This window comes from Oncorhynchus kisutch, linkage group LG15, assembly GCF_002021735.2.
Source record: "Oncorhynchus kisutch isolate 150728-3 linkage group LG15, Okis_V2, whole genome shotgun sequence".
In the NCBI taxonomy this organism is placed as follows: Eukaryota; Metazoa; Chordata; class Actinopteri; order Salmoniformes; family Salmonidae; genus Oncorhynchus; species Oncorhynchus kisutch.
The window spans coordinates 77,088,900-77,102,676 of NC_034188.2; the positions used below are offsets into that span (position 1 = coordinate 77,088,900).

The following is a 13,777-nucleotide window of genomic DNA, read 5'->3' on the forward strand; positions in this document are numbered from 1 at the left end:
CGTAACACCCTTTGAAGGTAGGACGATACACAGACAAGAGAAAACAAAGAAATCCCTGGCCTTTTGTATCGGTTTTATTTATTTATTGGTTTGGCAATCGTGCTCTAGCAGAGAACCTAGCTTTACCTAGGGGTGCACAAACTGCATCCTGAATTTGAAGGTACAATTTTTGCTGACAGCCTTCAGGATGTTGAGGTAAAAACACATCTTCTGGCGCCCTCTGCTGACCACTATACACTATGACATCTGGCTGGTGCCAACAACTCAAGACAGGACTCACTCATTTAAAGTAATGTTTCCTTTTTTGCTGATAAATCGGATGTTCAGAGTAAAAGCAGCCATGTTGTGATATTGTCAGTGGGATTCAGGATCCTTGACATCCCTACCCTAACAATAATCCTTACCTAAACCATCTGAAATTTCCACAATGAGGTTGGGATGTCCCAAGGATAGTATGTGGGTACTACAGCAGTCCATGCTAATGATGCATGTTTTATAATAGAGTATCATGGTCTCATTAAAACAAGGAAAAGATCATTATATAATAATTACATTATCATTGTATATGAACATATCCAAGTATCACACCGATGCAGAAACAAAGACAGGCACTCACCACCAGATCAGATTGATAGGCCCAGTACTGAGAGGTTTGAAGTGATAACTCCCAATTACCAGATAGTCATTGGAGTGCTATTAGACCACAGCTTCTGCAGCTAGCTAGGCTATACCACATCACATGGATTAGATTAACCTACAGGTCAAATTACCTGGCTATAGGCTTTGATATTATACAGAGCTAGTAGTTTCCCATTCATTTGTGCTAAAAACTGAAATGACAGCCTTTTAATACGGAACAAAAATAAACACAATTTGTAACGTGCTGTAATAAAATATTCCAGAAACATTCCATAAGCACAAAAAGCTCATGTCTCTCAAATTTCATGCACATATTTGTTTACAACCCTGTTAGTGAGCATTTCTCCTTTGCCATGGTAATTCTTTCACCATATCAATAAGCTGATTAAAACAGCATGTTCATTACAAAGGTATACCTTGTGCTGGGGGCAATAAAAGGCCACTCTTAAATGTGTAGTTTTGTCACACGACACAATGCCAGATTTGTCAAGTTTCGAGGGAGCTTGCAATTGGCATGCTGACTGCCGGAATATCAGAGCTGTTGCCAGAGAATTTAAAGTTAACTTCTCTACCATAAGCCCCCTTCAACATCGTTTTAGAGAATTTGGTAGTACATCTAACCGGCCTCACAACCACAGACAACATATAACCCCGCCAACCCAGGACCTCCACATCTGGCTTCTTCACCTGCAGGACCATCTGAGGGGGTGCTCAGGAGTATTTCTGTCTGTAAGAAAGCTCTTTTGTGGGGGGGGAAAAATCATCTTGATTGGCTGGGCCTGGCATCCCAGTGGGTGGACCTACAGTTGAAGTCGGAAGTTTATATACAGCTTAGCCAAATACATTTAAACTTAGTTTTTCGCAATTCCTGACATTTAATCCTAGTAATAATTCCCTGTTTTAGGATCACCATTTTATTTGAATTTTTGCTTTTTTATGGCGGTTTTGGAGCAGTGGCTTTTTCTTTGCTGAGCGGCTTTTCAGGTTATGTCCATATAGGACTCATTTTAATGTGGATATAGATACTTTTGTACCTGTTTCCTCCAACAGCTTTACAAGGTCCTTTGCTGTTGTTCTGGGATTGATTTGCAATTTTCGCACCAAAGTTCATCTCTAGAAGACAGAACACATCTCCTTCCTGAGCGGTATGACAGCTGCGTGGTCCCATGGTGTTTATACTTGCGTACTATTGTTTGTACAGATGAACGTGGTTTGGAAATTGCTCCCAATGATGAACCAGACTTGTGGAGGTCTACAATTTTATTTGCTGAGGTCTTGGCTGATTTCTTTTGATTTTCCCATGTCACGCAAAGAGGCACTGAGTTTGAAGGTAGGCCTTGAAATACATCCACAGGTACACCTCCAATTGACTCAAATTATGTCAATTAGTCTATCAGAAGCTTCTAAAGCAATGACATTTTCTGGGAATTTTCAAGCTGTTTAAAGGCAGGCATGTACACTTCTGACCCACTGAATTATAAGCGAAATAGTCTGTCTGTAAACAATTGTTGGAAAAATGACTTGTGTCATGCACAAAGTAGATGTCCTAACCGACTTTCCAAAACTATACTTCGTTAATTAACAAGACATTTGTGGGGTGGTTGAAAAACTAGTTTTAATGACTCCAACCTAAGTGTATGTAAACTTTTGACTTCAACTGTATGCCCTGCCAGGCCCACCTATCGCTGCGCCCCTACCCAGTCATCTGAAGTCCATAGATAAGGCCCTAATTTATTTATTTCAATTGACTGATTTCCTTCTATGAACTGTAACTCAGTCAAATCTTTGAAATTGTTGCATATTGCATTTATATTTTTGTTCAGTGTACAATGCCACTTAAAATTGGAGGGCATGTCTAGGCTATGTCCATATTGTGAGGGAAGTCCTTTACATTAATGTCAAATGGATTGACATTGCATAGGACCTTCAGTGTGTGAAAAGAGAGCCTTTTTACAACGTCACTTAAAAGGACTATGTATGGCCTAGTACTAAAGAGGAAGGTAGCCATACTGTGTCTTTAGTGTGAGGGGAAGTCTACATAATTCATGTCACTGAGGTTTAATTTATGTGGATAGGACCTTCATCGTTGACAGGGGTCCCCTGAGTGAAGGAATAGACTGACACTAGCCACACTGAATTGGTTTTACAGAAATGTAATGCCTAGTGTCCTAACATGATTAAAAACTTACACTTGTTTATATACATTTTTACGAAATAGACAGTTGACTTTGTGGATGTGGGAACCGTTTATCATGCTTAAATTCCTCGCACCAGTTCTTACACTGCCGTCACCCAAACCTGAGTCGATCCACTTAAATCAATGACGAAATCCCAAAACCAGGAACTACTGCTGCTGCTCGTAATCATATAATTCTATATGAGCCTGGAGATTCTCACCATTTCATCTGTCCACAAGAGATTAGTCTAGAAGTTGGCCTACACTTTGTAAGCCGGGCCCCTTCACGGGATGTCTTTTATTGTTATCTTCTTGACTTGCATGGAAAAAAGACCAGAAATATGCAGTGGAGCTTGATCACTGGTGATTTTTGCTGACATGTCTCAAAAATTATTATGCTAATAGTTGACGAGAAAACATTGAATGGCATATGCAAGGCAAGCAAATTGCTCTGTAATTAGCATAATAAATCAAATAAACAAAATGACCATTAAAATCAATTAGTTTAAACTAGACTTTTGTTTGCATGGGCTGCGTCTCAATCCACCGCATCGGCAGTAGAAGGTGGCGCAGAGCTACAGCACTGTTTGTCAGACCAGGAGACATCTTGGAAATCGGTCTTCTCACAAAATAATCTGTAGATTCAGCACGGTTTGGGCTAGACACTACTAGTAATAGCTCACCCTTTTGTAAGGAACAAAGTTCAGGGTGAGTTTGTTTCTCACTCAAGCGCTGTCGCTCTCACCTCACCACCTGTGTAAATTGGAATAGAAGGACAAAACAAACAAAATGGTGATGTCATTGAACCAAAGGCGTTTGCTCTTAGCATTTCTCTATGGAAAGACTGCAAAAAGACTCCTCTCAAAAAGTCAAGGAGTTCCTGGAAAAGAAAAAGGGTTCAAAATAAAATATTCAGTCATTCATATATTGTTTGTGCGCTCTGCCATGGAGTCTTTTGGTATTCTACAATTTAATTTGGTCTCTTGATTTATTCCTTGAGCGAAAAGTAGAGAAAAGTGTTCCAAATGTGATATTTTAGGTAAGGTGAGGAATAGACTGGCAATTGAATGATGCTCAACTGAGTTTAATTGAAAAGTATGTATAAATACAAAAGAGAACAAACTGCTATGGCTTCCCAAAGACAAAAGATATAATAATATACATTTTAAAAAACTATTCATCTACCTCTAGAAAAACACTAGACCTACACTTTTAGGTATATGTTAGTGATGTGTTAAAACATACGTCCCATGTAACTACAAGTAATTATTCAACAAAATGGTTACATTCACATTTGCAAATGCAATTCCAGACAATTCATAGTTTTTTTTGTAAGGGATGAAGATTAAAAAGACCTTCAAAAATTGCTCAACTTTTTTGTTGTTGTCAAATACCTTTTTCATGTGTCTACTTCCACCAATGCCCATAATAACCCTGTGAAACTCCAGGGTGTCATTACCTTATCCATAGTTATCAGAATAGTCGCCGCCTTGCTGCTGGGTGATGAGCTGGGACCCCCAGTTCTGCCGGCGCTTTGAGCCAGGCTGGTTGAAGATGTCTGCCTTCCTCTTCCCGCCCACATTGCCCCCACGGTTCCCCCTGGCTCCTCGGGTACTGTGGGCCCTCTGTGGCTGAAAGAGTCCCCCACGGCCCCCTCTGCCACCCCTGGGCCCTCTGATGGGTGGCCCCCTCTGCACATAGCCCCCTCGGCCCTGTGTGGGTGGTGTTCCACGGGCCCTAGGAGGGGGCGGAACTCCCCTGCTGCCACGGCCCTTCTCGCTGTACACATCCTCGTAACCGTAGTAGGGGTCCTCGTAACCGTAGTAGGGGTCCTCGTAACCGTAGTAGGGGTCCTCGTAACCGTAGTAGGGGTCCTCGTAACCGTAGTAGGGGTCCTCGTAACCCCTGCAGGGGTCATGATAGTCATAGCCGTAGTGGTCATCGTAGCTGTGGTAGTCTGGAGGGTAGGAGGCGTAGCCTCCGCGGTGACCACGGCCCCTGCCCCTATCTGGTGGAGGCATGCGTGGCGGTGGCTGGTTGTAATCGTCATTCCTGCTGAAAAACAGGAAAAACATAACTTTCAATGTAATCCCATGATGGGAGATCTACTAAATTAGATATAAGTCAATACCAGTCTCTGTGGCCTCACCCTGGGTTTCTGGTGGTCTGGCGCTGAGTCTTCCGCGCCTTCTTCTTCTTTGCTATTCTTATTTCAATCGCCTCTCCCCCCAGCTCCTTTCCATTCATGTCTACCATTGCCTGAGGAAAAACAGAAAAAAAAAAATGTTATCAGATGCCCGAAGAATGATAAAAAATAAAAATAAATTTTTTACTGAGGGTAACCCACCTTCACAGCGGCATCCCTGTCCTCAAAGTGGACAAAGGCGTAGTCTTTGAGCTTATACACCCGCTCCAGTTTGCCAAATGCAGAAAACGTCTTCACTAGTAGCTCCTCTGTGACTGAGGTGGCAAGCTTCCTGACAAACAAGACCTTCGCCTGCTGACTCACACGGACAAAGTTGAACCACGTTTAGAGAAGTATAAATAAAAGTCAGACGTGGAACACATAGGGGGGGATGTTCATGTGTTGATGTAAAACAAACAAGATGGGGCGGAAGCGAGAAATGGACAGAGAAAGTGAGAGATGACTCACATTGGCCATGACATCCGTGTCACGCTCAGTGACCGGGTTGGCCCACTCCACAGTGACCGGGTTCCCCCACACCATCACCTTGCCACTCATGAGGCAGCGGCGTGCCTGGGCTGCAGACTTGTGGTCCTCATACTCCAGGAAACAGAAGCCACGGTTCGTCTCCTTGTCATCCGGCTGGTGGTAGAGGATCACTTCCTGAAGCCCCTCTGGAGGAACAAGAACGAGAGTGACATAACTGATATCTGACCAATGATTACCCACAGAACATAAAGCCAAGTTAACCAAATTGGGGTGTCTGCACTTTCACTGACCTGTGACTTTGCTGAAGTCATCCAATATGCTCTCTTTGGTCTTGTTCTTTGGGATTGAGCCGACAAATAGGCGGTTGTTCGCTACAGATACGCACACTCCAAGGTGTTTCCTAGACCGGATTTCATAGTTGTCGCACTGAAAACAAGAATAGAGGAAAGATGGCTTTGTAGGGTTGATAAGGTAGCAGGAGGCTGGCCGATGACCCCTCCAAAATTAAATATGCATCACATCTTGGGCCGGTTTCGATACACAGATTAAACTTGGCCCTAGACTAAAAAGCACATTCAATGAAGATACCCTATTGAAAGTGGTTTTCAAAACCAGGACAAGGCTTAATCTGGGTCTGGGAAATCAGCCCTTTGGTTCTTAGAAGGTAAACTAAGACCATGTCTGACTGCAAGGACTTACAAGTTTCACCGCCTCAGCTGCTGCATCCTTGCTGCAGAAGTTGATGAAGGCGTAGCCCCGGTTCTGACCCGACAGGGGGTCCATCATTAACCTCAGATCCCAGATTGGGCCCGCCTTCTCAAACAGAGGCACCAGCTCATCTTCATACAGGTCTCTGGGGATCTTTCCTACAAACACCTAAAGGCAGAAAACCACCTGAATGAGGGTTCCAGTGTGATCGTGGAAGAATGCTGTGGTATTGCTATAAACTTCTCAATTGACATTCATCTCTCTACTCTATATCAGTTAACAGCTTTGCCGCAATGACCATAAACCTTTCAAATAGTGTTACTTGAAAACCAAGCATCTCCAGCAGCTTTACCTCAGTTCCAATCCCAGGCTGTGCTCCTTTAAACACTTCCTCTGGTGGGGGCCCTCCGTATTTCCTCTGTCCGGTGGTGACGTCCAGGGTGTATCCTGTCCGCGCCAGCAGAGCCTGCAGAACACGTCGACAACAGCATAACCACAACAGAACTACACAACCTGAGCAGGTTCACACATACACAGCAGGTTCTATTGACCCACTGAATGAATGTTCAAACAGCTGCATTTTACCTTGATCTTGGACTCAGCAGGACCCTTAGAGGATTCCTGAACTTTACTTCCTTGCTTTTCCCTCTGTCTGTATGTCTTCATAGCTGCACAAAGAAAAGCACTTTTGTTCTGGAAAGCAAACCACAGCAGAGTTGATGCATGTATTGGTGTTATGATCAGAGGAAAAATTATAAACCCCTCAATGTCAACTTCTTAGACTCATTTGAATGCAATTATCTAAACTGACTTCTCTTTCATTCCGGTCACACTAACTCACCTGGACATGGGTCAGGTCACTTTCTTTGAACTGTGACAGTACAGACAACGCTCCCACTTCATTGAACGCCCGCAGAGCATCGATGGCCCTCTCATCTAGGTCAGCATATGCCAGCAACCCTGTTGGTACAAGACAGATTTGTACTATTACAATCTGGCCTTTATCCACTTCATGCATTCTTGAGCAACACCATGTTTCTTTGGAAAATAGATTACTCAGCCATTGTATGACGGATGCCCCACCAGTAGAGAATATTTTGTTGAGACTGTCAGCCACTTTCTGCGGCAGTCCGGCATCAATTAGTGTCTGGTAGTTCTCGGTGTGCTCGCCTTCGGTGGTGACTTCTATAGGCTCCTTTTCCTCCATCACCGGAGCAGAACTACTGTTCACCTCGGCAGCAGCCATTCTCCTGAGAAAAAGGGGAAAAAATAGATCAGATAAAAACACGATTTCAGTTTGACATTCTAATCTAAAACCCAAATATATTGTTTCAGCTGCTTTTTACAGATGGACACTAGCAACTTGTAGGGAACAAAAACTTTCCCTTTTCTACATGTATATTTGCAAATGATGCCCTGCTGCAATAGTTACTCCCATTGAGCAAAAACCTCTAAAGGACTGTAAAAGGTTAGCATGATGCTAAAGACCCTACCGTTACGCTTGTTTACGCTGCTGCTCAGTGTAAAGAAGCGTAAAGGTAAGAGTTGGTATCTTCTATAACGATCTATAACGTTTCTTTCCGATGGTAACGTTGGCTAAATATGTAACTGCATCAGAAAAGCTAACCCATTAATTTCAATGCAGACAACCATGAGGTCAAATATAAAATACATGGAGACAAGTGAATCCTACGTTTATATTGGTGGCAAGCTAGCTAGCGAACTAGTCAAGCCAACATTAAATCTGTGGTCAAGCAAACTAAAACGTTGTGAGTTGAAGCTAGCTTGGATGGCGGTGTGCATTTCTTAGTTAAGTCTCCGGCTAAGCACCGTCCCGCCCCCTAACGTTAGCTACCGAGTTAAAGCTGACTGGATTGTCACAATTTGTAACTTTTACATCCAGCTAAATAATCGCTTTAACGATAGAAATACAACATTTAAAATATATAAAACCTAGTATCAAGGTTCATACGCGTAGTTAAGCAAATAGCTAGCTACCAGTGCTAACGTTAGCCAGCTAGTAACAGCCAAGGCCTTGTTAGCTTGCTGGACACCTTTACAGAAATCAAATAAACCACCGGCCAAAGAAGGTGAACAATTAACAGTTAGCAAACACTTACCTATCTTTTCCAGGAAAATAAGAATATCGTAAAATATATTTTGCAGCAATTAACCAAAATATTTATCCAATATGGAAAATATTAATATGTTTCAGCAGAGCGGAAGTAGCGAAACGAGAGGAACTAAAGTATCATTTGCATTACTCCATTGATTTACTCTGCCGAAAATCTGTCCACGAAAATAAGACTTCTTCTTCTTCTGTGACTTCTAAAATGGCAGTTGGCAACCAAAAGCTGCATTACCGCCACAAACTGGACTGGAGTGTAAATCCATTACACTTTGTGAAATAAAATATGAAAGGGGAAAGAAAATCAGGGCAATCCGGGAACTCGGGCGCATATTCGCGACCACAGTTGCAGCATATAACCTCAACTGGTATATGATATAATTTCCGTCTGCATACACTTGATACATGCCCACATCTTTTGCATTTATAACACTGGAGGGGATTATGCACAAAAGCTATTATAGGGTATATCATAAAGCCTAGTTTAACATGAGAAGGGAGAGACCAATCACTACACCAATCACTTCACCTACTTCCTCAGGTATAACATTTGCATCCACTTGATTGTGCAACCCTGGCTCCCTGACTCATCTAGTGCTGCTCATTGGACCCTATGATCACTCGGCTTACACATGCCTCTCCCTAATGTCAATATCCCTTGTCAATTGCTGATTTCTACCTTATCCCCATACTGTATTTATTTATCTTGCCCTTTGCACCCCAGTATCTCTACTTGCACATTCATCTTCTGTACATCCTACCATTCCAGTGTTTAATTGCTATGTTGTAATTACTTCGCCACCATGGCCTATTTATTGCCTTACCTCTCTTATCCTACCTCACACTGTATATAGACTTTTTTACTATATTATTGACTGTATGTTTGTTTATTCCATGTGTAACTCTGTGTTGTTGTATGTGTCGAACTGCATTACTTTAGCTTGGCCAGGTCGGAGTTGCAAATGAGAACTTGTTCTCAACTAGCCTACCTGGTTAAATAAAGGTGAAATAAAATACAATTTTGGTTAGTGATTATTGTCTTATTTCACTGTAGAGCCCCCAGCCCTGCCCAACATGCCTTAGAAAGCCCTTTCGTTCCACCCCCCACACATGCGGTGACCTCACCTGGCTTAACAGGTGCCTCTATAGACATTATGTAAACATAATAACCATAACCATTTCCCTCATTAAAATGAAAATCAATTTATAACATTTTCTGGATTTTTTTGTTGATATTCTGTCTCTCACTGTTCAAATAAACCTACCACTAAAATTATAGACAAATAATTTATTTGTCAGTGGGCAAACGTACAAAATCAGCAGGGGATCAAATACTTTTCCCCCTCACTGTATGTAAAATCATGTGAAATGAAAATGGACAACCTAAAGGGTGTGAAGTCAGTAGGTCACATGACCAAGGAGCTATAGAAATGTTTTCTTAAAAAAAAAAGTAAAATATTGTGAGATGAAAATGGATAAACTAACGGGTGTGCAATATAGAAGGGTAGTCAGTGGACATTCTGAACCAGTAGGTCACATGACCAATGAGCTATTGAAATTCAAAAATGTAAATAAATAATTTAAAATAGTGTGAGATGTAAATCGACAAAAAGAAGTGTGTGCAATGTGTGTCTATGCCATCGGGTTAGCTACAGCCAGTTTTGAAAGTTTTAGGAGTAATGGTTAAAGAGCAATTGAAATTTGAAAAATTTGATTTGTCACTATGTAGACGGTCCCTAACTGCTGTTGGTGGCCGCAAGGAAAACTACAGGCGAATATCCGTCGAATATCCATCCTGAAACTAGCTTCACCTCTGTCTTTGCTTTATCTTGGCCTGGTCGCAGTTGTAAATGAGAACTTGTTCTCAACTGGCCTACCTGGTTAAATAATGGTTAAATAATAAAATAAAACCCCCAGAGATAACCCCTCTGACAGGCACCCTGCTTCAGTAATGTCAGAGTCGTGTGTATAGGTGGCAGGGAAGTCCAGCGCAGGAGAGTCAAACAGAGTGTAAATGGAGTCTTTTAATATAAATCCACTTAACATGCTCCAAACACTAAATACGTACATACATAAACGAACGTGGGTACGAGGACCCGTCGCGCACCTATACAACAACACTTGACATAAAACAATCTCTGATAAAGATATGAGGGGAAACAGAGGGTTAAATACACAACAGGTAATGAATGGGATTGAAAACAGGTCTGTGGGAAGACTAGACAAAACCAATGGAAAATGGATCAATGATGGCTAGAAGGCCGGTGACGTCGTCCGCCGAGCACCGCCCGAACAAGGAGAGGCAACGACTTCGGCAGAAGTCGTGACAGGTAATCCATAATGAAAACATTCAAAAATCGTTTTGAGGCGCAAAGCACGCTTCTTCTGTTCCGCGGACATACATCAGAATAAGACCAGCTCGACTCACTGACGCCACTTCATCCAAAGCATCCACGATACTCCAAATGAAACCCCCAGGTGAGAATCCCCCAGGCCCAGGAGTATGGAACGCCGCTTGTGTCTTAAAGCACGTAGTCAAAACATGATCTTTTAAATGCTACGTGTGTAAAGTAAACAGGTGCAGATGCTAAATTAACATATTCACACGTTAAATTACTTCTTATGGCTGGGGGCAGTATTGAGTAGCTTGGATGAATAAGGTGCCCAGAGTAAACTGCCTGCTCCTCAGTCCCAGTTGCTAATATATGCAAATTATTAGTATATGTGGATAGAAAACACTCTGAAGTTTCTAAAACGGTTTGAATGATGTCTGTGAGTATAACAGAACTCATATGGCAGGCAAAAACCTGAGAATAAATCCAAACAGGAAGTGGGAAATCTGAGGTTGGGTCGATTTTCAACTTAGCCACTATTGAAGACACAGTGGGATATTGCTCATGTTGCACTTCCTAAGGCTTCTACTAGATGTCAACCGTCTTTAGAAACTTGTTTGAGGCCTCTACTGCGCGTGACCAGCCACGAGCTGGTCATGCGAATTCACATGACAGGTATCTCCCGTTCCATTGTTTTTCTGAAGACAAAGGAATTCTCCAGTTGGAACATTATTGAAGATTTATGTTAAAAACATCCTAAAGATTGATTCTATATATCGCTTGACATGTTTCTACGGACTGTAATGGAACCTTTTGAAATTTCGTCTGCAACTAGTGAACGTGAGTGAGTTTTGATTTGTTTACCAAAAGCGCTAACAAAGGTAGCTATTTGGACATAAATGATGGACATTATCGAACAAATCAAACATTTATTGTGGAACTGGGATTCCTGGGAGTGCATTCTGATGAAGATCATCAAAGGTAAGTGAATATTTATAATGTTATTTCTGATGGCTGCACAATATGGGGGATATCTTCTTGGCTTGTTGGGTCTCTGAGCGCTGTACTCAGATTATTGCATGGTTTGCTTTTCCGTAAAGCTTTTTTGAAATCTGACACAGAGGTTGCATTAAGGACGGTTGGAACAAAGTATTTGTGCCTAAGTGTGAACAACAGGAGAGTCTGTCCTCTTGACTCATCAACATTGTTCCACATTTTGGATGTTAATTTAATATCTGGTCTGCTGCTTTGTTATATACTGCAGGAACCCGATGTAGCATCTATGTGGTAAAGGACGAGGGTGATGTTTGTATATTTCATGTGTTCAGCTTTTGTATCAACCAGTGCTGTTTTCTGATTTAGGTGGAGGATAGTCATACATGGTGGCATTGATGGGTACAGCCGTCTTGTTGTTCCTCCGTGCTTCCAGCAACAATGGCAGCAGTACTGTAATGGATTGCTTTGTGAATGCTGTCTCCAGATATGGTGTTCCCTCCAGTTAGGACGGACCATGGAGGAGAAAACAACACTGTCTGCTTGTTGAATGTAATGCATATTGAAAATTTTATTTAAAAAATATCGCTACATGCATCCTTAAAACCTCTTCTTGACCTACACATTGATTACATTCTATAGTCTTCTTGACCTACACATTGATTACATTCTATAGTGAGTGATGCATGAGGCTACATTTTTTTTCTGTAAATAATTTTCAGAACGCAATCACATTATGTTGGACAGCTTTATTGCTGTCTCCATGTTTTTGAAATGTATAAGCCTTTAAATGACCTTTTACAGACTACTTCTACAAACGAGGCTACACTTGTGGCACCCCATCTTGTGGCCCCCCTCCACCTTTACCACTTCCTGTGGCCTCCCCTCCACCATTCCCTGAGGCTTATCATCCACCTTCACCACACTCTTCTGTTGATTTTGGTGATGACAATGAGTAAGTCATCCCTGTAAATAATGAAATGTCTTGTTTTTACAGATGAATTGTGGGAAGTATCTGAGCTTTGTTATTCTGAATGTCTCTTTTAGTGTTGACCTCCAAACACTGCTGAAGTTAATGAGATGCCAACCAAATGAACGTCATGAGGGACAACGTTTATGATTGTGCAATGAGAGGCTTTAAGAGAGCCCGCTTTAATCCGGAGGCAAAAATAGACATGGTTTTTAGGGATGCTGATGGAAAAGGGGCAGCTGATGAGGGTGGTCCCTCGAGAATTTCTCCAGCTACTAATGAGTGCCATCCATTCCTCTGCAATATTTGAGGGGCCTGATTGACAAAAATGCCTTTCTTGCAACTCTCAAGGTGAGTTACACTTTTACACCAACAAAGACACATTTGTTTATGGCAATATATGACTTGAGTAAGACATTTAATTTTTGTACGTAATGTGTCCTTTGTTTACTGTTTGTCTTCTGTGTGACAGCACTCTATGATGACGTATACAAGCAGGTGGGCCGCATGATTGCTGTCTGTCTGGTACATGAGGGTGTAGAGCCACATTTTTTCAGAGAGGCTGTACAGGCAAGTGTCTGGCCTAAAACCTCTTGTGCCAGAACTGAAAGAAATTGTGGAATATGACTTGGGAGAGAAGTTGGAGAAGGTAAGTACTTTATATTGTGATGGATGTTATGTTACTGTTAATTTGCACTAAGTTTGAAAAAATCAGAACTTTTCCAAATGGATTTGTTTTATTTTTGTTGTCAGTCAATCTTTAAGGGTAGTGATAATCAGTTTATTGTTTTGCTAATTTGTCCCAAAACAGTTCAATAAACAATCTAATATCCAGTTAGCACAAACTGTTGCGAGGCACAGGAAGTGGTAATGTTGGGTCCAGTGAGATACATTTGTACATTGGTGAGGGATGCCCTGGTGGAATCAGCCACAAAGTTCTACTTAGAAAGCAGGATACAGGATGCTCTTGAGTAGTGAGTTTCCATATATCTAAGGAATATCAAGCTTAGTTAAATTCTTCAGGGCAAATTCATATACTTTTTTTACTTTATAGATTCACAGAGGGTCTGGAGTATATAGGTCTCCTGCCTTACATGAATAGACACTGAAGCCTCTTCGGAGGTTTTCATCTACGCTGACAAACCTCTTTTGGCCA

At 41.8% G+C, this 13,777-nt stretch overlaps 1 protein-coding gene across 7 annotated transcripts; it reads right to left on the reverse strand.

Annotated features, from left to right (window-relative positions):
- Positions 1-56: 56 nt before the first annotated feature.
- On the reverse strand, positions 57-8,501 carry LOC109905875 (heterogeneous nuclear ribonucleoprotein R-like). 7 transcript variants are annotated; one of them, XM_031791129.1, is made up of 12 exons: positions 8,318-8,501; positions 7,281-7,447; positions 7,039-7,157; positions 6,783-6,890; positions 6,550-6,663; positions 6,189-6,365; positions 5,780-5,915; positions 5,469-5,674; positions 5,163-5,312; positions 4,965-5,074; positions 4,275-4,867; positions 57-3,568 (listed from the first exon to the last, which is right to left on the reverse strand). In XM_031791129.1, the coding sequence occupies exons 2-11, from the start codon at positions 7,441-7,443 to the stop codon at positions 4,276-4,278; spliced, it is 1,875 nt and encodes a 624-aa protein (XP_031646989.1). In that variant the 5' UTR covers positions 7,444-7,447; positions 8,318-8,501; the 3' UTR covers positions 57-3,568; position 4,275. The 7 variants fall into 7 exon arrangements, with proteins under 7 accessions (XP_031646989.1, XP_020359115.1, XP_031646988.1 ...); XM_020503526.2 differs by having other exon boundaries at positions 4,275-4,870; positions 8,318-8,500; XM_031791128.1 differs by having other exon boundaries at positions 5,163-5,315; positions 8,318-8,499.
- Between the last annotated feature and the right edge of the window lie 5,276 nt (positions 8,502-13,777).